Source organism: Panthera leo, chromosome C2, assembly GCF_018350215.1.
Source record: "Panthera leo isolate Ple1 chromosome C2, P.leo_Ple1_pat1.1, whole genome shotgun sequence".
NCBI classification, from domain to species: Eukaryota; Metazoa; Chordata; class Mammalia; order Carnivora; family Felidae; genus Panthera; species Panthera leo.
Window position 1 is genome coordinate 153,549,458 of NC_056687.1, and position 25,523 is coordinate 153,574,980.

A 25,523-nucleotide genomic window follows, 5' to 3' on the forward strand; every position below is an offset into this window, starting at 1 on the left:
CCTGCAGGTGTGTTTGCAGGGCTCAGGGGGTGGGCACATGATAGGCGCTCAGTGAGCGTTGCGTGAATGTCTAGATGCACAGGTCATAGTCAGTCTTCTTCCCAGGAAGAGACAACTGAGAGAACTCAGAATTCCTGCCCGTACCCTGTCGTGTCAAATTCTCACTAAAACTAGAGCTCTTTTGTAGGTGAGTTCTAAATATAGGCAGTCCCCAAGATGGTTCGACTTTGAATTTTTGACTTTACCATGGTGCAAAAGCAAGACACGTTCAATAAAAACCGTACATCGAATTTTGAATTTGGATCTTTCCCCGGGCTGGAGTTATGTGAGATGATCCTTTCTGGTGATGCGGAGCAGCGACCACAGCTCTAGGACAGTCACCCGATCACAAGGGTGGACAACAGGTACGCTGACAACCCCTCTGTGTCCACATGGCCATTCTGTTCGTCACTTTCAGTACGGTAGCCAATTGATTACATGAGAGAGTCACCAGTTCATTATCAAATAGGCTTTTTTGCTAGATGGGTGTGCCCAACTGTAGGGGAATGGAAGTGTTCTGAGCACGTTGAAGTTGGGCCAGGCTAAGTAAGCTATGACTTTCCGGAGCTTCGGTGTAGTGGGTGCATTTTTAACGTGATATTTTCAACTTATGATGAGTTTATCAGTATGTAACCCCACTGTACGTTGAGGAAGATTTGTATTAATTATAGAGAACAAGATGGAGTATTGAGGGATGCATTACCTAGGTATGAATTAAATGCTATTGCCCTTGCTGCCAAATTGTTTATGTAATACTCTTCTTCTTTTTTTTCCTTTTAATACGAGAAGCTATAGTCATTATAGCTTATAGTTGGTCAACCTAACCTGCTTAGGTTACAGAAATAACAACAACATCTCCTCTAAGTGGCTAATGGTTACTGACCATTTACCACTTGCTGTTTCATGTTCTATATGTATATTATCCATTTATTCTTCACAGTAATCCTATGCTAGACCTGCCTTTCAGGTAGGGATGTGGAGCCCAGGGAGAAATCAGTAACTCTTCCCCAGGTCCCACAGCTAGTAAGTGCTGGAGCTGGGGTTTGAACCTCCCGTGTGGTCTCCAGAGCTCATGCACTGTGCTTTATCCAGCGATGTGGGGCAGCGGCTCACATGGGCTGGTGACAGCCTTCATGGCCATCCCATTGGGGGCCTGAAACAGGCCTGGGTGGGAGTATTTACACCACAGAAATTGGCCAAGGATACAGATCAGAGACCAGCCCCAGCCGCCAGTTAAACGCTTAGGAGCGTACCCCTGATTGCCGATGCCCCAGCTTTCATCTGCCTGGCTCCCTCCTCTTTGAAAGGGGAATTCAGGCGGCCTCAGAGGAGAGTCACATTTTTAAAACAATTTGTTTGTATCGTAACAGAGAGGAACATGTTTGCCTTCCCAGCCCATCCAGGGGGCTAGAGCACGTTAGCATCACCTTCTAGAGACTGATTTTTCTCACAATTTAGCTTCAGGCTTCTCCCCAGCCGTTCTTACTTTCATGACGCATCAGAAAAGAAGAAAAAAAACACAGATGTCACGGGGTCTCTAAGTCACGCATCCCCTGCTCCTTTGAGGCTCACTATTTCTGACCAAAAGTTGCTCTTATTATGTTAATTTAATCTGATGAAACTGAAGAGTGTTCGCACACTAGCCGACCAACTCCCAGAAAGTTTTCGAATCTGGTTTCTGCTGGCCTTCCCAAGCCATCAAGCCTTTCACACTCTAGGACATTTGAAAGCACATTAAAGGAAACATAACGATTTCGAAACAGCCAGGCAGCGACTTGCCTACAAAGTAAAGCCGGTGCTTTGACAGCTCTGGAAGAAAACAAACGCGTGGGACAGAGCTTTGCTATGTGGGAATATGTTAGCTCTAGGACATAACGGAACTGCAAGGAAGGCAAGCGACTGAAGTTCATTACCACGTGACCCTGCAGGAAGGAAGCAACATCATTTTAAAGTACCGATCAATTGTTTCTGTTTTCTTCATTGAGGCAAGGTGGACTCTGGGGAAAGAGTGGAGTGACAGATACTTAAGGACAATTTGATCTGTCTTTGTCTCCCTGCAGCTCCGAGAACGCTGCCTTCAGAGAGCACAGTTCCGAGAAAATTTCCGGACAGAGCCGGTGGCAGGAAGTTGAAGTGGGCTGTGATGAATGGATACATTATTGACATGCAGAAAACCATGGCTTTTGCCCTCGAAACCAGGCTGTAGGGTCCAGGCATGGCTAGAAACAGAACCACTTTAGACAGAAAAGCAAACCGGACATCCCTAAGTTGTCTCCCTGATGGTCTTGCCACTGCTACCATGACTAAAAAATATGGAGGCGAACACGTTATGTTCATTGCCTACGGTGGAGTGTTTCTGAGGACGTCTCCTCATCATGCGTTCAGCACAGTCCAGAACGGCAGGGGCCAGGGACAGCCATGTGCTGCTGGTGCGGCCACCTCGGGGCCACCTCTGGGGAGCCCCCCGTCTGCTCTTGCCTCCCTGGGCTGGTTTTCCATTTGCCTTTCCACTAGTGCGAGTATCAGCCAAGCACGGGAGATACACGTGCTGCACGTGGACTGCGGATACGCTGGCTGTCACCAGAGACTTGAGAAAGGCCCATGCGAGCAAGCAGGTAAAGTGGACGGCGGTCTCTCCGCTCCGGCCGGAGCTGTTTGTATTTTTCTTTTGGACAGAGGTCTTGACTCGGAAGGGGTGACGGCCACAGGCTGAATGTGGCCTTGGGGGAAGCACCTTACTGGCAGCGATGGCCCTTCTCACTCTCCTAACAAAGAAGATGCCACATGGTGTGTGGGGTTAAGGACACGATCTGTACCTAGATCAGTGGTTCTCAAACTTGGGTGGGCATCAGAATCACCCGGAGGGCTAATGAAGCACACAGAGGCCCCAGGCTTGTTGCAGCAGGACAGGGCCCTGCTCTTTATATTTTTACAAAGCTCTTCAGTGGATCCAGATACCCCCTCTCCCAAACTTTGAGAATCGGTGGTATAAAACAATAGAAATTAGAGGCCAATCGAGAGTCCTTGTGTTTGGGCAGCTTAGTCTAGTTGAAGGAGAGAGAAAAATGAAACACAAAAGTGCAAAATACCAAGCAATCTGCAAATCACTGTGATACATGAACCGGTTGCTCTGGGCGCCCAGGGAAAGGGCACCTGACCCAGACCTGGAAGAGGGATGTTGTCTACACAGAGGTAGAAACAAGATGTGGGCAAGGCCCGGCAACACTCAGGCGATGTGAATGGGAATAAAGGATAAGGACATCCAAAAATGCTCTCCCCTGTGAAAAACACAAGAACACGGGCAAAAAGCGTCCAAATCAACTTTTTCAAAACTCCAGAAATTAGCCAGTTCTCTGGGAAGAACGTGGCTACCTAGAGAGCTGCAAAGTGTGCTCAGTGTTGGGAACATGAGTAACGAGAGGCTGTGTGTATCTTTGAGGGTTCTGAGGTCAGCCTTGAAGAATCCCTTGTTAATTCTTCAAGCATTTCCTGAGTGCCCCCTAGGTGCCAGCCCCCCGTATAATGAGATGACTAGGGAACAGAGAGCCCTGATGTCTAGTCGCTGGGTCTGTAATTTTGGAAAGAGAGGCAAAAGCAGACAATTATGCTTCCATTGTCTCTATCCTATAAGAAAGGAAGTTTTTGAAGATCCGGGCGGGGAGCAATTCATCGTGCTTCGGGGAGTCTGAGAACTCTTCATGGCTTGTGTAAAAACTATGTGTAAAAACTAAGACCAACAAGTTGGTCTTAAAGAACTTCAACTAGGGGAACGGCAAGTCCTAAGATATGGAGATGTCAAAGAGTTTGGTGCGTTCAAGGGAAGGTGGGTCTTTAGGGCAGTGACAGGCCTCATATGCCCTGCTAGAGTCTGGGCATAAGCAAATCAATACAGTGTTTCCATTAGGAAACCTGCACAAAGAATGTCTTCAAAAGAAGACAAATCTGGAGGTACTGATACGAGTAGACTCGAAAGGAAGAGGGGAACACAGCTATTTCTTGGAAATAATCTGGGTGAGAGATGGTGGGATTCAAACCTCCAGCACTGGGGACAGAGACAAAAGGCACTTTTGATACACATTTCTGAGTTCTGAGTGACAGGACCCAATCACCGATAGGGTATCAGTTTAGCTTGGACATGCTGATTTAGAGATCTCTGTAGGACCAGTCTGGTACTTGGACAGGAGGTTAGGACTGTAAGTATCTAGAGTCATCAGCTTTAGACATGGTGCTTGGACCAGTGGAATGTGAACGAGATAACCACGAAGAGCATGGGGCACAGAATGGCCAAGCCAAAGCAGAGCCCTCCGAACAGCCCTGGCTTAAGGAGTGATTGGAGGAACATCAGAGGAGACGGGCTGAGCGGAAGAGCAGGGTGGAACCGTGGGAGGGGGGTGTCTAGCCTCTTACAGAGCCCAGTAATCGGCCCCATTCAGGCATGGCCTGGGAACTGCCCTTCTCGGACAACACACCTGCCTTTCTAATGGATCACACCCTTGTTTCACTTCATAATAACAACTCAAATTCAAGGGCTAGATGCTTAATGAAAATAACATAGCGGCAACTGCCACGTATTGGGTGCGAGGCCCTGTGCTAGAAGCTTTACTTATACTCTTACTATTAACCAACCCACGTAGCAGCCGTAACCAATTTACATGTAAGATAAATCCCATCCACGTGTACTCTGTATGTTTTCATCACATTGAGCACCACTTTCACCCTTCTTTTAGGAAATGAGTTAACATTGCCACAGGGACTGCCGATATGATGTACAGCCTCCCGAGGGAGATCATGAGGGTCAAGTACCTTAAAATGTCACAACTTACACCTGCACTGCTTGACCGCAACGTCTGCCGAAACATACTCCATCTTTACTCCGAAATCCCGCAGCGCTCATGTGACTTAGTTGGTATCATACCCTTCCCACGTATGTTCTTATTCTTAAGAAAAATGGTACAAGCCCTGTAAGAGTGTATTTCTTAAAAAATGCTAAAGAATGCCACCCGCTTTCTTCTCTGTTGCATTGGTCTTCTGTGACAAGTTGTGAATTCCGAGGGTAACAAGCCACGTCCTCCACTTCTTGGTGTCCTCTATGGTGCTCGTGAACTGGAGGCCCCTCGTTCACGTTTGCCGAGTGAGACGGAGAGCGGATGGACGTCAGTTTTGTGTTCAGCCGGGACACCGAGTCGAACAAGTTTTGGTTCTTTCCTCTTAGAAATCAGTGGGATGCATGAAGAACAGGGCTTTCAGGGAGTTTAAAGGTGGCATCTAGGGTAACCATGTGGCACCAGAGGACCTGCAATCCTACCTACTCAGCCACCCGACCGCCATATCTACCCACAGACCACAATCTAGGTTATCCTGCGGATTAACCTGCACCCACTGAGGGAGCTGCTTCAACTCAGCCCCTGAGGACCCCTCTCAGGGGTAAGCCCCACCCTTCTCCCACGATCCACGGGACCCAGCCGGGCAGACCGCCCGGCGGCTCATCTGTGCCCGGAAGCCCCAGTCTAATAGGGGATGCGACGGTCGTTGGGTGCGAGCTATCCTACCCGGAACATGCACTGGCAGGTCCTTGCCTCTGCAGGAGGGATGGTGGCCTTCAGCGTGATCTGCAGAGCTGTATGGCATCTTGGGGCGTTTATAGAAATTCTGGTTGGGGTAGCCAGCCAGAGGATGATGACAGCATGCAGCGGGGATGCATGGGAACAGTGCTTTTAGAGCAAGTAAAATGCAGAAGCGGTGTTTGGGAGGGTGAGTGTCCCATGGAACCAGGCCCCCACTAATGATACAGCTCAAGCGCCTCTGGGGAGGGGGCAGCTCTCGTGTGAAGCCAAGGGAAGTAACTCATCATACGGAGAAACGACTGAGAAAGAGCTGTAGTTTTGAACTGGGATGTAGCTGGAAGAAGAACTGGACACAACTGGGACTCTCCTGCTCCCGCTACTCGTTGGGTGAAACCTTTCTGTGTGTCAACCGACATGTTGTTATCTATTACTGGTGGAAGGGGAAGGTGGGGGGAATGCATGGACAGTCAAGGAGCAGAGGCCAAGAGCATGGTCGTTGAGGATGAGAGTAAAATGATCCCTGGGTGCTGGCCACAGAAAGGCAAGTGGCCCAAGGCATCTGGGACTTCCCTTCGGAGGCTGCCTGACTCCCAACAGACCCGCCCTCCTGAAGAATTTAGGGGGAAACCCACCGCTGCTGCGGTGCCCGAGGCCCTCCCTCCCAGAGCTCTGCAGGTGGACCGAGGGAAGAAGGGGACAATTACAGAGGTTCTGTGAGGCGAGTCAGAGCCACTGCCCGAGCTGCCCTTCTTTGTTCTCTGGGCCAGGGAGGTGCCGAAGCGGAGGGTCTCGTAGACAGGGTCCACCTTATTGCCACAGGCTGCAATGGAAGAGAAAGGTCGTCTGAGTGACAGGTTTCCTCAACTTACCATCAGGGATGCAGCCAAGCCTTTATCACATCTCCTGGGTCAACAGCCCTTGAGAAGAAGCCTTTGTGGGGAAGACCCACTAATCCCTGGGAAAATGGAGCTCTGTGTGGTTGGGCTTTCCTGGCAGATTTCCCACCCCTGTAATAGGTGCTCATTGGCCAGGTCCTTCCCCTGCACCCATCACTTACAACCAGAGCTCTCTGCTCCCAGACACTTCCTGATTCATTGGTTTTCCTCATTTGTTATCTGTCCCCAGGACTCCAACTTCAAGGTTCTTCCCAGGGACCAGCTTTATTCCCTCTAGGGTGAGGTTTTGCTCGCCAAGGTGTGAAGCCTTGAGCGAGACACAAAGTCTCCAGTAGGAGGCAAGTGTTGAAAGAATTGGGCATCACCAAGCCTCATGAATTTCTCTTTAAAAGCTTTCTGGGGGCGCCTGGGTGGCGCAGTCGGTTAAGCGTCCGACTTCAGCCAGGTCACGATCTCGCGGTCCGTGAGTTCGAGCCCCGCGTCGGGCTCTGGGCTGATGGCTCGGAGCCTGGAGCCTGTTTCCGATTCTGTGTCTCCCTCTCTCTCTGCCCCTCCCCCGTTCATGCTCTGTCTCTCTCTGTCCCAAAAATAAATTAAAAAAAAAAAAAAGAAAAAAAAAAAGCTTTCTGACTTATCCATTTCTAGTTTAAAACTCGCCCCCCATCCAAAGGCAAAAATAGATGTAGGGATTCTCAGAGAGAGAGAAGAGAGAGATGGAAGTAAACTGAAAGATATTGTTAAAGAATAAATTCAAGCCAGAAATATCTATACATATAAGACATCTTTTTGGTCCTCATTAAAGAAGAAGTGGTATTCACAGAGTTCCTTCCAAACATTGGTCTATTATTTACAATTATTTTTTTACAACAATTATGAAAATCAGCCTTTGCTGTTCTCCCTTTACAGGGTCTGACAGGTTGGGTAAAGTGTCCAGACACACAGTTAGTGGGTCAGCGGGGAAGCTGGGCTTCGAGTCGGCTCTGTGAGATGCTACACTCCATGCTATTCCATCCCAAAGGAAAGGCATTCCCAAAGGAACAGCATTCCCAAAGGAATGGCTATTCCCAAAGGAATAGCATATCAGCAGCCTTTGGGACTTGGGTGTTTTTCAAGCTTCATCAAGGAAAGGAGAATTTGCTCCACCTAATGTATCCCCTCCAGCAAAGCCAACAGTCGTAACCCAATCAGCCAGCAGACAGACGCACAAACACACCCCACTGGGCCTGCGGTCCTGGGAGAACAGCAGCCGTGAATGCGGACCATGCTGCTCAAAACCCAGCTCGGCCCATCAGCGTCCCAACTCACCGATGGGCATAACTTCTTTAATGCATCCAAACTGTTCGTGAATGAGCAAAGGGGAGCTGTAGTAACGCCGAAACCCTTTTGGCTGGAGAGAGAATGAGAAAGAGAAGGGCTTAATGTCACTGATGAGATGGAGAGAACCACACAAGAGCTCTGAAGATAATACCAGCTGGTTTCGCCAGGGGCACCCCTCTGTCGCCCTTTAAGATGCTGGCTTGTCCTACAAGTTATCCCCGGGGGGCGGGAGGTACAGGTGGCAGTAAGCAAGCTACAATTGCACCTAGAAAGCAAGCCCCAGCCCTGTCCTTCCCTTTCTTGCCTCTCCTCCTTCTCAGACCATAGCAGCCTCCCTTGTGCCCAGACTCCTCTCCCATCATCTCATCTCCCAGGATCCAAATGGACTGGCATGCATTATTTCAACGTGGCTTACTATTGAGGTTTATTAAAATCATAAAAGGCCTGGAAAAGTGGAAGCCGACCTGAGAGGGAGGCCGTAAGGCCCTTGTGTATATGACAAGCTCCACCCAGAGCCATCTGCCTTGTGTTCTAGACTCTGTTATGTTTTTCTGACCCCTCATTCATGGTCTTTGCTTTGGCTTGCGGGCATCTCCATTGGCCAAGGAGGAGGACAGGATCAGGTGAGGCAGGGGTTTTAGAAAAGGGGATACTGCCAACCAGAGTAACGAGATGAACTCACTAAGAACCTGACTAATTATATCCCGGTGTTGGAAGGGAATTTTGTGGCCCAGACCCTACTACAAGTCTAGAATCCTCTCCGATATTCATGGAAGGTGGTATCTTCCTTTTTTTGAATACTGCCCGTGATGGGGGGGGGGGGTTGGTGGGAGGAGTGCTCAGTAACCCTGAAGGCAGGCCTTTGGTGACACTGTCTCTGGTTGGTAAGACTTGGCATCTACTGATCCTCAGTCTTTTCCCTGGAGCCACAGAGCAGGATAGAATTCCTCAGGTCTTAAATTTTTTTGAAGATCGCTGTCATAGCCTAAGTATCTACCTCTAGGGTAGACATTCTCGTCCCTTCAACAGTTCTTTGGCTATCCTAGTTTCAATACCCTCAAAAGATGTTCCTTTTAATCAAGGATAAATTCCTTGAGCAGGATAGAATTCCTCAGGTCTTAAATTTTTTTGAAGATAGCTGTCATAGCCTAAGTATCTACCTCTAGGGTAGACATTCTCGTCCCTTCGACAGCTCTTTGGCCATCCTAGTTTCAATACCCTCAAAAGAGGTTCCTTTTAATCAACATGGGGCGGCAGTACTGAGCCCACACTCCCAAGATGGTAGACCAGCCCAGAATGGGCCAGGGCCATCTGACCTTCCTGGCTTTGGCCGCCAAGATCTGTCAAAGTGGTGTGTCAATTTTTATTACTCTCCCCATTTTTGAACGCGGTGGTTAATCTCTCTCCCCTTCTTGACATCCCCGGTGCTGTCAGCCAATGGAACACTGAGGTGACCAGCCACCCTAGGTTTTCTGGGCTGATGGGGTTCCCGGGATGCCCAACTTTCATCTTTAAAACACGGATGGTCCCAGGACGTGGGACTTCTGGTGCTGACGTTGAAAAAGTTCCAACCCGGGACAAGTCGGCCACTCTGTTAAAGACCCTGAGCCCTTTCACATGGGGAGCGTCTGTCTCTTAGGTTGATAAAGCTCCTCTTCTGGTTGATCCTTATGCCAATAAGGAAGCCCGGTTGGCAGCCCTGGGGTTCTGGGGCCACCTTCCTAGTGTCCGGCTACCAGGGTGCCGCGGGGAGGGAACTCGGGACGTGCGGGGGGGGGTTCTGGGCTCACTCCTGGCACCAGCCCTTACCAGCTTGCCCATGCACCGCTGGGGTGCTAGGCCATCCAAGCACTTGTGGTGGAGGCTCATCTTACAGGCCTTGCAGCGCAGCCCATGCTTAGCGTTTGCTCCTGTCAGACACGCGCGAGCTTCGGTTAGGATGCGACCCCCCTTTACCTGGCCGACTCGCATCAAGTCCCTGAAAGAGTGGTTGCTCCCCAAACCCAGGTACTTCTTCTCGTCCGTCACTGTCGCATGATGTCTTGGAATGGACAAGATACTGTGGCCCATTCTTTTCCCTTCTCCCACCTCTTCTACTAAGGTACCAGCTCTGCTTTCTTCCTACTCCCTTCCTCCCCATCGCTCCAGAAAATCTCAGCCTCCTCCATTGTTCACGCAGCTCAGGCTGGTAAGTGCTGGTCTCTCTACCCTTCCTACAGGCCGCCCGTCTCTGTTCTTCTGTACGTCTTGCCAAGTAGTGGAAGTGCTGGAAATGTTGCCCATTTTTACCCGAGTTCCTCTCACAGAGTCTGAGCTGTCAGACAGACTCTCAGAAAAATGGCCGACAAAGGGGGAAGAGCATGGTCTGTGTGCGAGGGGGGCTGACGGTACTTAGCGTGGGGACAAGGGACTGGATCTGACACCAGCCGTTGTCTGGCAAAAGAGGAAGAGGAGGTGGGCAGCCGTGAGAGCACTGCTACAGGAGTCACACAGCCTCCTGGGACAGGAGGCACCAGGGGACAGGGCATCATGATGGGGTGGGAAGAAAGGAGGAGAGGAGGAGAGAGGAGAGAGGCATCCTGGGGATCGCGCTGTTGCAGTGAGGCTCAAGGCAGCAGGGCTGGGGGGTAGACAAGATGGCTGGTGTGGGGGCCTCAGGGAGCTGGGAGGGGTGTCGGCCACCTGCAGTCTGTGTTACAGAGCAGTTGCTGGGAGACTAGGTGAAGATATCAGTGCGTGACGTTTGTCTGTCTCCACTTGGTCCAAGACAAGAGGTGCGAAACAGAGCGAGCCGGTCGGCTCCTAACAGGCCTCAAAAATGGGCTGCCAAAATGGAGTGTAGAGCTCTTGGATAACCGAGCACATGAAGCACATTAGAAAAGGTTGAGGGAGGCGCCTGGGTGGCTCAGTCGGTTAAGCGTCCGACTTCGGCTCAGGTCATGATCTCACGGTCTGTGGGTTCGAGCCCCGCGTCAGGCTCTGTGCTGACAGCTCGGAGCCTGGAGCCTGCTTCGGATTCTGTGTCTCCTTCTCTCTCTCTCTCCGCCCTTCACTCCCCCTCCTCACCCCCCCTCCCCGCTCTCTCTCTCTCAAAAATAAAATAAACATTAAAAAAGTTTTTAAGAAAGAAAAGGGAGAAAGGTGGGGGGCTGGAGAGGGTGCCCTTGTGGAGCCACTGAGGCACTGTTACTTTTATCGTGCCCCTTCCACAAAATGAGAAGGATAAGGCCTTCTTCTCTACCGAGTCTTACTTAGAGTGGCATTAAGGAGATGATTTTAAAAGCTTGGCTTCTGTCTCCTGGAGCCTGTGGGACCCACAGCTGCGGCTGTGAACGAGGAATGTTCACACGAAGAATGTTGTTCAAGAAGACCACTGGGGAGGCAATGGGACTCCCTACATCTCACAGGCATTATTAATACGTACGTATACCCTGAGACACGTGGCCTCAAGTATCCCACGGCACCCGCAGCTGACTCCCGAAGCGAAGTGAGGAGACCATCCCAAGATCATGTGGGAAACACAACCCTCTTCTCTGCCGTTGCCTCCTGGGCTCTTGTCCGGACAAATTCCTAACTGAACTAGTTTATCTGTTTTTGTCTTCCTCCCGTGCACACACAGGGACCAGAACAATCGTTTACAAACGCACTTGAATCACCTCCCTCTCTTGTGTAAACATCTTTCAGTAGGTTCTTCCCGTCTTTCTGACATTATACAAAATGCTCAGCAAGGTGGGCAGGCTTTGGATGATGTGGTGGGAGCCCGTATCTGCCTTGATCTCAGGCCCATGCCCTTGATCGCTATGCTCTAGCCACATGGCCTTCTGCAAATCCCCTGGATGCACAAGCTCTTAAATTCCTCAGGGTCTTTCACACATGCCGCCCTACATGTCTAGAACAGTCTCTATGACTCTCCACTTGGCTACCCGGTGAAGAGACCTTTGGGTCTCTTGCCATTTCTTCAACGAAGCTTTCTTGGCAACATTCCCCTTTTCTGTCTAAATGATCTTTTTTATTTTTTTTTAATTCTTTCTTACAGCACTCTGTTGTTATTTTTTCCCCAGGCTTTATCACAATTATTTATTCGAGAGTTTGTTTATGTGTGCCTTTCCTCCTGGGCTGTGAACCCAATGAGGCTCAGGGCTGTGTTTGCTCATTTGCTACTGTGTACCCAGCTCTGACTACAACATCCAATAAATATGTGTTAAATACATTAACGAACGAATTCTCTCATGGTCGCACATGTACCGAAACAGGGGTGATTGCTTTAGATAATGAAGTGGAGTTGATTCATTGATGGTGTAGAAACGGCACTCAAGGGCCGGGAGAGGACTTGAAGATCATCTGTATGTACGATTTCGTTTCGCAGATGAGAAGCCTGAGGGTCCAGGTCAGAAGATGTATTGCCTAGTTTCACCTTTCCACTACTTGACCCCAAGCTTCCTCGCTTTAGCGGGGTTAAGGTACAGGAAGATATGAATGGGGCTAATTAGATGATAAAGAAAAAAGGAAGTACAAGAACACGATATTCAGCTGGGAAAAGCAACGGGCAAACTCTTGTCTGACAAAGACCCTACAAGCCCTTCAGGAGGTATTACCGGAAAACTCCCTTTGAGCACATATCCTTGAACACAAAGCGCGTCCGCTCTTACAACCACAGAACGTCAAAGTGACATGTAAACAAACCAGAAATTACTGGGGATGTGTGCTTAGTCATAAATACTAGCTGGAAAGCCACTCTTCCTTTTTTGAGAGTAACCACTTAGCCAAAAGACTACAACGTCTTCAGCATATTGGACTTTTGAAAGCAACTCCTTATATTTTGTTTTCAAATTACAGAATGCTATTTGTGCCCTGGGAGAGAATGTAAGTAAAAGCTTCGAAGAGGAGTTATTTCATTGTGTGCTGAACTCTGAAGTAGCACCATTATATAGTAAAGTTTATTTTCCTTCAGACCTGCATCCCATAATTTCAGTTTTCCTTGTCTGTTCTAATACACTCAGCTATCTGAATGAGTCAGATCACCAGCAATTATTTGGTTTGAGGTGTTCCTATTTCTCCTGTGCAATAACAGGAGTGACTGAAGAGGAAAGCCTGTATTTTGTGGCTCAGAGAATAGTTCAAAGGAATAATTCACATCACTCAGTGGTGTCTGTTTACCGTAGCAAGATACGGGGAAGCTCTGGTCTGACTCATTAGTAGTGACCTTCATCACAAAGGCATCACTTAATGGGACCCTGATGCCTCAGTAAGAGTGGGAGAAATACGATTTTAAATTAGAATCTGTCACATGCTGGTTCCTTAAAGTTGAGAAAGCTACTAACATTCCTGGAGCCTCAGCTGTGTCCTTACCATATGGGAATACTACTAAGTACTCCTAGGGTTGCTAATGGTAATAGTGTCAAAAGATACGCAAAGGGGGTTGCATGGGTTTAAATACTTGGAAACATAAAGATGTCACTGGACGTTAAATAAACATGGTGGACTGGCCACATGAGATTCCCATTTATTCATACCAGGAATAAAAAGTGATAGAAGCCCCCAAATCACAAGGTTACTGGGAGAAGTGGCCAGAGCAGAAGAGAATTCAACATGTATTTAGAGGATCAACTGGTTGGGGCACCTGGGTGGCTCGGTCGGTTAAGCGTCCGACTTCGGCTCAGGTCATGATCCCACGGTCCCTGAGTTCGAGCCCCGCATCGGGCTCGGTGCTGACTGCTCAGAGCCTGGAGCCTGTTTCAGGTTCTGTGTCTCCCTCTCTCTCTGCCCCTCCCCTGTTCATGCTCTGTCTCTCTCTGTCTCAAAAATAAATAAACATTAAAAAAAATTAAAAAAAATAGAGGATCAACTGGAAAAAATGGCAAGGAATTTAGCAGAAAAGAGAAGGACTGGATTTCCTAATAGCAACTTGGAAACGGGAAAATCAGGGACCTTCAAACACTGCGGAATTTCAAAATTCTGAGAGATAGTAGTTTCCAACCTAGAATTTTATACCCACGCAAATTACCAACAATTATGTAGGCAGAATACACTCATACGCGGGGATCACACTCGGGGATTCGAAATCTTTTCTTTCCACCTACTCTTTCTCAGAAAGCTACTGAAGAAAGTGCCTTAGAAAGATGAGGGAATACAGGAAGCAAGAGGAAATTGCTGGATCCAACGCACGACAGAAGGACTGACACAGAGGAGAGGGAAATGACATGCTCCTGTGACAGGTCTGCACTGGCCCTAGATGGGTGCTACAAGATGAAGGCCATACTCTTGGGAAACAAATGGAACTTCCAAGTTTATTAATGCCCTTCAGGTTTGGACAGTGCAATAGATATGGCATTTGACAGATACATGGAAGCATCTGGGGGAAAAAACAGTTACAGGTGCCTAAAAAGTCAAGAGAGTTAAAACGGTAATTTCTTTTTTCAAAAATGTTTATTTATTTATTTTGAGAGAGTGAGCATGAGCGGGAGAGGGGCAAAGAGAGAGAGAGGGGGAGGAGGAATCCCAAGCAGGCTCTGTGCTGTCATCAGGCAGAGTGTGATGTGGGGTTCGATGCAACAAACCACGAGATCATGACCTGAGCTGAAACCAGGAGTTGGGTGCTCAACTGAATGAGCCACCCAGGTGTCCCAAAACGGCAATTTCTAATTGAGGGAATACAGAAGCTGTGTAAGAAAAAATGCAATCACAGTATCATATTTGAATCAGAAGTCAGATTCTGACTATGTATGTATGTTTATACACGACAGTGTTTAAACTATCAAGCTAACACAAAACTGTGACAAAACTACTTGGGAAGATGAGAGCAAGGAAGAGGGGGAAAGCAAGGGGTACTGGAGGGGTGAGAGCAGCCAACGCATCCCATAACCATCGGTTTCTTCCGTGGGGTCTGAGCTGCTGCGATAAATCTAAGATAGTTTTATGCGTTCCAGCTGAAAATTGTTAAGAATGGTAGTTCCTCTACTCACATGGAGCTTGGAATGGATCCATGCAAGCCGATGCAACACTGATGAAATGTCAGGCACTGGGCTGTGTTATGAGTACGGTATCATTTACCACTAGGGATAAGTGAGCTGTCCACAGAAGAACCAAGAGCTGACACTCTCATGAATAAAGCTCTCTACATCGATGTTGGGAGAAATATGAAAGGGGTTTTCTCAACGCAAATGCATCAGCTACACTGGATGACAGGCTCCTTTTATTTGAAAAATAAAATTGGTCACGTGCATGTATAAAACAATTGGCCAGAGTCGTTCTGATAAGATTCGGCCGCTAAGCCGTTGCTTAACTTTCGGCCAAATATCGTATTTTATCAGTTAAAGATGAAACAGGAGAAACCAAGGGTTTACCATCGGGACCGCTTAACCAGAGAAATGGTATGAGGAAGGAGTAAAAATAAGCCTGTACAGAAAAAGAAATGGAATCATAATACAGTACTTAATTCTGCAGGGAACAATAGTTGTAATTGTGGGTAATAATTCGTTTGCTTCCAGATTCTACAGCCACGGAATTACTCCTACAATTTACTTGGTTACAACGAATGTAAATTAGACAATAAAAAAGACTCTTCACGGTGATTTGGGGGAAGAAACTTAAAAAAATTTAGAACGAAGTACATAAAAATATGACTATAAAGAGATCCATAAATAGTTCTTGGATTCCACGAAGTATCTATAAAGAATTCACAGATGAATAAAGATAAGAAAAGTTCAAAGACGTACCAGCCCCTGCCCCTAAGGGTTTAGGTACTAACTACCTCTGATCTCCACCAGTACAGGCACGCCATGGCTGGGAGAAGAAACGGCAAGACATCCCAGCATCAGGAGCGTGCAGATACCAGAGATTCGTGTCACACAAGGGTCTCAAGGCCAGCGAGATGAAAGCAAAAGCAACGGGTGCATTTTTTTGGTGCCTGGGAAGACCAGAGGCACTTAAGGGCTAGAAACTACGCGAGCCGTGAACCGTAGAAAGAGGACAGTGTTTTTAAACTAAAGGCTGTAACAAAAGCTCTGCTGGATAATAAAGACAGGCAGTATAATACAGCTGGCATCATCCACGGCCCTTTATCCCTGGATAAACACTACCACAAGGGATGGGAAAGAATTAGGTGGGAATCTGTTAAGAAGCCCTCGGTGACGGGACCCCCACCTGCTTGCCTTGCTTCATTTTCAGGGTACTCCACCTCGACCTCCTTCGTTCTCCCAGATCGTTTGTGGTTCTTGGCAAAGGTGGCTGGATTAGCCTTCTGAAGCGTGCTCGCACGGCCTCTTCCGCGTTTCTTCGTTCAACTGCTAAACAGATTCCCATCCGGAACCCCTTTGAAGTATTTTCCAGAGCCGCCCACACACACACCCTCCCCCCTTCCTTTATACGGGACCTGTCACTCTCTGCAGCTCCTTACTGTTCCCAGAGTACCTTTCACGACAGGCCCTTGACACCGAAGGCCGGGCAGTTCATTCATCGCTGGAAGTCCCGTGGCCAGGAAAGTGCTTGGCTCGGGACGCTACAGTCCATCAGGAATGAGAGCCCACCCGGGCCTGGGCCAGAGAAGTGCCCAGGCGAAGAGAATGCTGGGGGTCCACCCCACTCATTCTATGGAAAGAGCTAGATTTCTCCTTGTGGTCTCGAATCCCGGAGGCTTGTGTCACTCCGGGGTTCTACTCTGCCCGCAGATCTGGACTCTACGGGCCTCTGCCTAGCTGGTCCTCCTTTTCATACCCACGTTCCAACGTGACTGCATCCCGGCCCGCCGGGACTCAGAACGCCCCAGGGTCTGGGTGACCGCACGATCCAGGCCAGACACTGTTCCACATGATGCCTGCCTGACCTAGGAAGTGAGCTGAAAGCCGATTCGGGGAATCGCTCCCTCTGTTTCTGCTACCGGCTCTCCGTACCCTCTTTGGAGCACCTGTTGCAAACTATCTGGACTGGAATCAAACTGGCCCTGCCCCTTGACTCGTATCATTTTGTCTGTGAGTGCTTTGTTATCCTGACGGAGAGATGCGTCAGATTTCCATTATTGCCTTTACTGCACACATGACCCGGACATCTTGCCCCTCCCTACCTAAACATGCCTGATTATAGCTGGGGGTTAACAAAACTTTGGTCAAGGTTTCCCGTCCCGATGCAAATGAAATCACAACCGACAGAGCCACGTAAATGATGGCCTGAAGGATCACCCGCGGCGTGTTGATTTCCAGGAGAGGCATGCTTAAAATCTAGAACTTTGGTGCCCTTATTAGCAACCGTGGTTTCCAAATCCAAATAACATAGGACAATTCGGAGGAATCGAAGCCCCATGTGGCATTAAAAACAATCCATGCAGAACGCAGGAGGTGTTTCCGTGACTTTCACACGCTGCTCCTCGACGTCAGCTAAGCCAAATGGAGTCACTGGGCGCGACTGTCTCTTCCCGCGTGGACAATGGGTGACTTGAGAGGAAGCCAAATGAGTGGAGGAAAACCCAAGCACAGTTAAGATGGAAGGAGCCTGGCAGTCAATGCACACACACACACTTGCACACATGCCTGCACGCTCGCTCGTGGGTGCACACACACACATTTGAGATGAAAGACCACTGTACTAGAAGTCAGAAATGGATTCTCATCCTGATCCTGCAGGAAGAAAGGATAGCAGGAGGAATTAAAAATTATCGAGCTCTTGTATAGTGTTAGGCAGTTTTCCTGGAGGTCTCTTGATGTAATTACTAACTATTACCTGTTCTAGGCAAAGCATCATTTTAACTGAAGAAGGCAGGGGTAACCGAGAACTTCAACAGCAAAGAAAGAGGACATGTTGAGCTGGGGTGAATATGTAACTCACTAGCTGTGGAACTCAATATTGCAACTTCCCCCCCCTTTTTTTTAGCCCCACAGTCTTATGAGGTAGGGATTTTTGTTCTCTCATTTCTACGGAGAGTGACCTGAAGCCCAGGGATGCAGGACTAGCGAGGACAGAGACGGGATGAGGGTCCGGGTCTACGCAACTTGGAAGCCCGGCTCTCTTCCCTCGCCCCTGCTGCCCCCTGCCAGCCATCTGCACTTTGGCATCTCTGCCTTGATCTGGTCTGGATTTCTTCTTCTACCGAACTTGAGTGGGAAACATTACAGAGCCATTCACGGTCCTCCCAGCTCTGACTACCTACGAGAATGATAGAATGAAAATACAAATGTGTCACCGCGGTCCATGAGGGTAGAGTTGGAAGACTGGACGAGAAGGAGCAAGGAGTTTCCCCGAGGAGATTCTGGGTCTGCAAATGGTTCTCGTCCCACCATCCTCTTTGGAAGAGGCATTCTGATCCCATGTGGTGGGTTACAAACAGGCTCTCACAGCTGATGGGGGCGAACGGGAGTTTTCTGGATGAGCCAGCCACCGCAAGGCTGCGGGTCCACGTAAGAGATACGTGCAAGGAGTTACAGGTTCTACGGCTCGGCAGCTCAGCGCACGCTCTTGGATACACGCAGAAGGAAACAGAGTCCTTCCCACTGTAGACGCTAATTGTCAAGCCCGCTAAGCTGGCGATTACTTACGAGATCATTAATGCATCAGGAGTCAAGGCTGCAAACGCATTAGCCAATATAAGTACACACTGACGTCTCTAGCTTTGATACGCACTTATTCAGGGACTGATTTTTTGTTTGGAAGATGACACTGATGTCATAGATGTTCTCATCTTGGTTGATCCTTTTATTTTGTTTTGTAAATGTTTATTTATTTACTTTGAGAGAGCGAGAGAGTGCATGAGCGGGGAGAGGGGCAGCGAGAGAGAGAGAGGAGAGAGAATCCCAAGCAGGCTCTGTGCAGCGCAGCTCCCGATGCGGGGCTTGAACTCACAAACCGTGCGATCACGATCCGATCTGAAATCAAGAGTCGGACGCCTAAGAGCCACCCAGGTGCCCCGGTTGATTCTTTTAAAAGGAAGAGCGGAGCCAACGTGGAGAAATATAAACCAAAGAATACAAGAGCACAAAAGCAGGATAGCTGTTCTATAACTTGTAACTTCCGTGCGTAGACTGTATTAGATTTGTGTGTTCGGATCTGGATATGCGTGTGTAACACACGCATATACAAAATACAAATGCACCATGGCGAGGTGGAAGAGGTTGGATTTACGGCATCAGAAGATTTAGATATTAGACTTTAGCTCCGAGACCTTGGATGGGACCTTGTTCTCTGACCTCAGTCTCCCCATCTGAGAAAGGGCGTCTTGACCACAAAGTGGGAAAAGCAAGGGGCCCTCTCTTTAGGAAGCGCAATTCAAGTTGCAAAAGGAAACGGTAATAGGGCTAGAAAGTACCCCACCTGCAGGTCTGAACCGTGGCTCTCCCTGAGGTCACAATTTCCAAATTCCTTGAAGGTTGAACCGGACATTCCAAACTTAGGATCTGATGAGGCATGACCCAGAGAGCGCACAGCCTACCTTCTGCTCTCCTGTGTGTATGCCACCCAAATTCCTGCACTCAGTTTACAAACAAGCAGATTGAGCCTCGCTCTGTAAAAGGTGACCTCGGATGCCTTTTAAATACGAATAAAGGGGCGCCTGGGTGGCGCAGTTGGTTAAGCGTCCGACTTCAGCCAGGTCACGATCTCGCGGTCTGTGAGTTCGAGCCCCGCGTCAGGCATCTGGGCTGATGGCTCGGAGCCTGGAGCCTGTTTCCGATTCTGTGTCTCCCTCTCTCTGCCCCTCCCCCGTTCATGCTCTGTCTCTCTCTGTCCCAAAAATAAATAAAAAAACGTTGAAAAAAAATAAATAAATACGAATAAAGCATCAAATACCAAAGAAGTGTATTCTTTACAGAAGTCACTCCATTGTTCTTTTCCAAATAGGATTCATATTTATTAACTACGTTAACATTTTTATTTCAATAATACTTGACCACTTGAATAGAATAATGTATAATGATGACATGTTCTTTGTGCATTAATGTGATAAGCTAACCGTTTAAGGACCTCTAACAACCTGATGTAGACCGAGCGGATGGAAGTTTTAGGAGCCATGGCCAAAGGGAGAGAGTTAGAACTTAGAACTAGCGGTTAAAGTACCTGTGCACCATCAGTGTGCACGACCTCGATCCCTCAGCTTTCCTGGGAGAATGCCTGCACTGCAAAGTTGGGCTTTCTTCTGGAACATCTCTGTGTATCACAGGACCACGTGTATCCCTAGAGGATCTGTATGAAAGGGCCACACTGGGCAAGGTTGGAGAGCGAGAATATTAAAGCAAACAAGCAAACATCCCCCCGAGCAAGACAAAATGAATAGGTATGCACTTTCATCCATCCTATGGACAGACAGGCCACTGAGAAGTCAAGCTGCACATTTCAGATCAGACGAGGATTTGGAAAGCTCCGGCAGGGATTGTGGACAGAAGCCGTCCGAATTGAGAAGGTCCATTCTATCGACATGAGTGGGTCTCTCCCTTGTCCTCATTTGCCAGTCTGATTTTAGGGAAGTGGGAGAGAAAAAAGAGGCTGAGGGCTGGGGAGGACCATGGAGCTTAGCCTGCTCTGGAGTTTACCCCTTCTGGATGGAGAGGGGACAGAATTATTCCTCTGTGCTCACTCTCTGGTACCAATCTTGCCCACACCAAGCATGACACCAGTGACATTTTCATGACATTCACCACAGCGCTAGGAGTACTCTTTTGTCATCTTGTATAGTATTTTTAAAATGTTATCTTGCAAGCTAATCAAGGGAAGGCATAATTTCCAGAAGGAAGGCAGATAACTCCCAATTCCAATTCCTTTTTTGAAAAACATATTTCAAGAATCTGGAGATTCTGGCAGCAGAGTGGAGGATTCCTCCAGAAGAAAACTCGTCAACAGCGCAAAGCTTGGCCATAAAGGAGTTTTTGGGTTTTTCTGTCTTTTTCATTTTTGTTTGGTTTTTCTTTGTGAGGAGTTAGACTAGGGGCCAGAAAAGCATCTCTGTAAAGGGCAGGAGAGCAAATATTTTAGGCTTTGCAAGCCACACGGTTTCCCTTGCATCTATCCCACTCTACCGTTGTAGCATGAAGCAGACACAAATAACAACTAACCAAGTGAGTGTGGCTGTATCTCCATAAAACTCTATTTAGAGACGCTGAAATTTAAATTCACAGAATTTTCATGTGTTATGAAATACTCTTCCCTGGATTTTCTCTCAACCATTAAAAAAATGTAAAAACCATTCTTATCTCCTGGCTCGAAACAGGTGGTGGGGCCCGATTTGGCCTGTGGGTCATAACTTTTTCCTTTTCCCCAGTACCTTTTTTTTTTTAAATTGAGGTGCAATTCACACAACAAAATTAACCACTGTTGAGTGAAGAATTCGGTGGCATTCTGTACGTTCACAATATTGTGCCACCACCACTCTTATCGGATTCCAAAACGTTTTCATCACCCCCAAAATAACCCCATACCCAAAAGGCAATTATTTCCCATCCTTCCCTCCCCTAGCTTCTGGGAACCATCAATCTGCCTTGTGTCTCTATGGATTTACCTATTTCATGTAAATGGAATCATCAAGATGTAGCCTTTGTGTCTGGGTTCTTCTGCTTAGTTTGGTTTCGAGGTTTATCCACTTTGTAACACGTATCAGTATTCCATTTTCCATTCCTTCTTATGGCTGGATATTCGTATATATGTATATTATATATTTTATAATATATAAAAGAGTTTATTATTAGAAATAGCTATTAACCTAATTACTCATAGAACTAGACTTCTTCTGATGTAAGCTCTTTTTCTTTTTTTTTTTTTTTAATTTTTTTTTAACGTTTACTTATTTTTGAGACAGAGAGAGACAGAGCATGAACCGGGGAGGGTCACAGAGAGAGGGAGACACAGAATCCGAAACAGGCTCCAGGCTCTGAGCTGTCAGCACGGAGCCCGACGCGGGGCTCGAACCCACGGACCGTGAGATCGTGACCTGAGCCGAAGTCGGACGCTTAACCGACCGAGCCACCCAGGTGCCCCTGATGTAAGCTCTTCTTGAAGGTGGGTTAGAAGGATATTCTGTAATATAATAAAGATGGAGTCTCTCTGATACTTAATGAGGAAGCATTAGAAGGTCTGTCTCACCAGCCCACCAAATTGCTCTCATCCTTACCAGACACCAGATGAATCTAGTAGTCGAAGTTCATCCCATAATTGATCTACCAGTGGTACCATGTAATAAGGCTGATATTCTCTTTAACATTTTCTTTCTTGGCTTCTACGATGCTACATCTTCTTGGTTAATCTCTACCACACTAGGCACTTCTTCCTGGTCTCTTACTGGTTCCTCCTTTCCTCTCCAACTTTTTAACCCTGGAGAGTCCCAGGGCTCCATCCTTGGTCCTCTGCTCTTTTCTGTCTACACGTAACTCCTTTGGTCAGAGCCTCCAACCGTATCCCTTTAAATACTACTCACAGGCTGATGACTCCAATATCTATTATCTCTTACCTAGACAAGCCCCTCAGACTCCAAATCTACTCACACACCTGACTGCTTGACATTTTTCTAGTTGGCTGTCAAATAAACATTTCAAAGTCCGACACACCTGAGACTGAATTAGTGATCCTTTTCCCTCAACACATGGCCCAGAACCTCTTCGGCCTGCCGTGTCCCCATTGCAGTCGATGGCAACACCATTTTCCCAAGTGACTTGGGCCAGAAACTTTGTGGGTAGCATCCCTGTCTGCTGATTTCCTCATGCAGCCCATGCGCAGAAAATCCTGCTGGGCACTTCCTTCCAAATGTATCAGGAATCTAGACCCTTCTCTCTTACCTGCACTGCTGTGACAGCCTCTCGTCTGTCCTCTCTGCTTCGATCCTTACCCCCTCCCTCCAAAGTCTTAGGAGCTGCTATTCTGTACATAGCAGCTAAAGCAACCTTTTGCAAATACAGTTACATTACAGAGTAAAAGTGAGAGTCTTCACAATGGTCTCCAGGGTTACACACGATCTCTTTTTCTGCTCATCATCCACTCTGGTCCACCGCGCACTGGCTGCCGGGCTATTACTTAACACACAAGGCATACTCCTGCCTAAGTCTTGAGCTCTGGTTGTTTCCTTCACTTGGAATGCTCTTTGCCCAGAGTTCTCTCACCTTCTGCGCCTCTTACTCAGGTCTGATCTCAACAAGCTTACCCTGAGCACTTCCCGTGATACTGAAATCTGTCCCTTCCTCTCAACTCCTGATCTTTCTCACCTGGCTTTACATTATTCTTCCTTCGACATCACTTATAACCTTAGAGAATTCTTCCATCCATCCATCCATCCATCCACCCATCCATCCATCGTCTCCCCAACCAAAATGTCAACCTGACAAGAGTCAAGATCATTTCCTGGTTTATTCACTGATACATCCTAAGTGCTTAGAACAAAACCTAACAGAAAGGAGATACTCCACAAATATTTGTTGAATGAATTCTTTTTAAGTTTGAAAGAAGACAAAGATGTGTGATGTTAGGAATACTCAGCACGGTATTATTAAATAAGAAATGGAGGGATGCCAATTTTCTCCAAATAGTTTTGCAAATTTACCAGAATTCCAGTTGAAATCTCCATGGGATTTGGGTGGGGGACTTCATAAAATGACTCTAAAATTAATCTTGAAGAATAAATGCCTGAGAATAGCAAAACATTTTTAAAAAAGAATCTATGACAGCCCATAATAATAATTAAGCCAGAGGGCTATTGGTGCTGAACAAACAGAATACCCGATAAAGTGAACTGAAAACCAAAAAATATACTTTAAGTATCTTTAAAGAATTTAATGTTTTATAAAAGTGACTTTTCAATCAGCAGTGAAAAGTGGGATTGTAAAACAAATATTGGTGAATCACTTGGTAAATTGTTTGGGGAAAAGACCAGGTACACAACTCCTAACATATTCTGAAATAAAGTTTAGATGGGTTATGGAATTTACATAATAGTTGAAACTATTGAATTAATTGAAGAAAATATAAATACTAGCTTATTTATTCTTGAATAGAGAAAGTCTTTCTCAGAATGATTCTATGAAAGAAAACAATACACCAAAAGATTGATAAAGTTGATTACATTGAAAATATGCTCACTAATACAAAGCTGAAAGGCAGATATATTGGAGAAAATATTTTCTTTATAAAATTCAGGATATTGTAATATATTATATGGGATTAAGGAGCCTTTCTTTCCAATTAAAAAAATATATAAATAAGCAGAAAGATATATGGTCCAAAGGCTAACATGAGACCATGTAAAAGAAATGTAATTAAAAGTTAAGCATTTCTTGGGGCGCCTGGGTGACTCAGTCCGTCGAGGGTCCGACTTCGGCTCAGGTCATGATCTCGCGGTTTGTGAGTTCCAGCCCCGCGTCGGGCTCTGTGCTGACAGCTCAGAGCCCGGAGCCTGCTTCGGATTCTGTCTCTCTCTCTCTCTCTCTCTCTCTCTCTCTCTGCCCCTCCTCCACTCACACTCTGTCTCTCTCTCCTTCTCCGGAAATAAATAAATACTAAAAAATTTTTTTTAAATATTTAAAAAAAGTTAAGCCATCTTAAATGGCAGATTTAATTAGTAATCAAATAATTGGAAGTAAATATAGCAAGATATCCATTTTTCTCCTATCACATGTGCAAATATTAAAAAAGAAAAAAAGAAAACCATCAGTGCTTGGATGTGGGGCGATGGGTATGACAGCACCACTGTCCGGTTACTTTGGGAACACGCACCAAAAACTTTAAACAGATGCGTAATTCTTCGCTACGGCAATTTCAATTTCAGAACTGGTCTTAAAAATAATTAAATGTGTCTGCAAAGACTTAACTCCAAAGACGCTTACCGTCACTTTGTGAATAATACCACACAATGGGGAATAAGTAGAATATCCCAGAATAAAGTATGAGTTAATAAGAGCTTGGTAAACCCACACCCAAAATACTTTTTGGGTAGTGAGACAATTTTTAACCGAATAATGATTGGCAGGATATAATGCTCACACTATAAGGCCGAAGTGTCAAAATTAGGGTAATACCCGTGTTTAGAAATCTCTCATTTAAAATGAACATAAACATACATGTAAAAATGTCTGGCAGAGCATATGTAAGACATTAATATTTCTGTCTGGGAGTGGAATTATACATGGTTTTTAGTTCTTGTTTCTATGTATTTGTACTTTCTCATTTTCTATAAAGAGTGTATTTCCCTTCTGTAATGAGAAGATACTCCGTTTTTTTAAGTTTATTGACTTATTTTGAGAGAGAGTGTGAGCAGGGGAGGGGCAGAGAGAGAGGGAGAGAGAGAGAATCCCCAGCGGGCTCCGTGCTCAGCATGGAGCCTGACCTGGGGCTCGAACTCCTGACCACGACATCATGAGCTGAGCCGAAATCAAGAGTTGGATGCTTCACCGACTGAGCCACCCTGGCGGTCCAAGACGCTACGTATTTTTTGAAAGGAAGTGGTGTTATTTGTGAAGAATCAGAAAAACCAGGTCATGTCGAGGTGAGAGGAATCACCCTGGGGGTTCCCACTGCCGGGAATTTGCGGTTGGGGTCGGGAGCCTAAGAGCTTGGGGGGTAAAAGAGGGCAGCAACCCTCCCCCATGCCCACGCACCACCACCTAGGCCTCGGGTAGCGTGGAGAGTGTGGTCCTGGATGCCAAGTCCTGTCACTTCGGCAAGTCCCTGCCGCCCACTGGCTCCCGGGCCGCGCGCCCTGAGCCTGCGGGCATGCACAGCGGGCTTTGTTTTCCTTTCCTGGAACAACATCCTT

At 47.1% G+C, this 25,523-nt stretch overlaps 1 protein-coding gene across 2 annotated transcripts in view; it reads right to left on the bottom strand.

The window, feature by feature from the left end:
* The window catches only part of STAC (SH3 and cysteine rich domain), a 140,725-nt gene that overhangs the window by 40,008 nt on the left and 75,194 nt on the right, over positions 1 to 25,523 (bottom strand). For both annotated transcript variants that reach the window (XM_042956079.1, XM_042956078.1), the window contains exons 3-5: positions 9,626 to 9,726; positions 7,805 to 7,886; positions 6,308 to 6,423 (exon numbers count right to left, since the gene is read on the bottom strand). In XM_042956079.1, the coding sequence (XP_042812013.1) occupies positions 6,308 to 6,423; positions 7,805 to 7,886; positions 9,626 to 9,726 (299 nt within the window). The remainder of the gene's footprint in view (positions 1 to 6,307; positions 6,424 to 7,804; positions 7,887 to 9,625; positions 9,727 to 25,523) is intronic.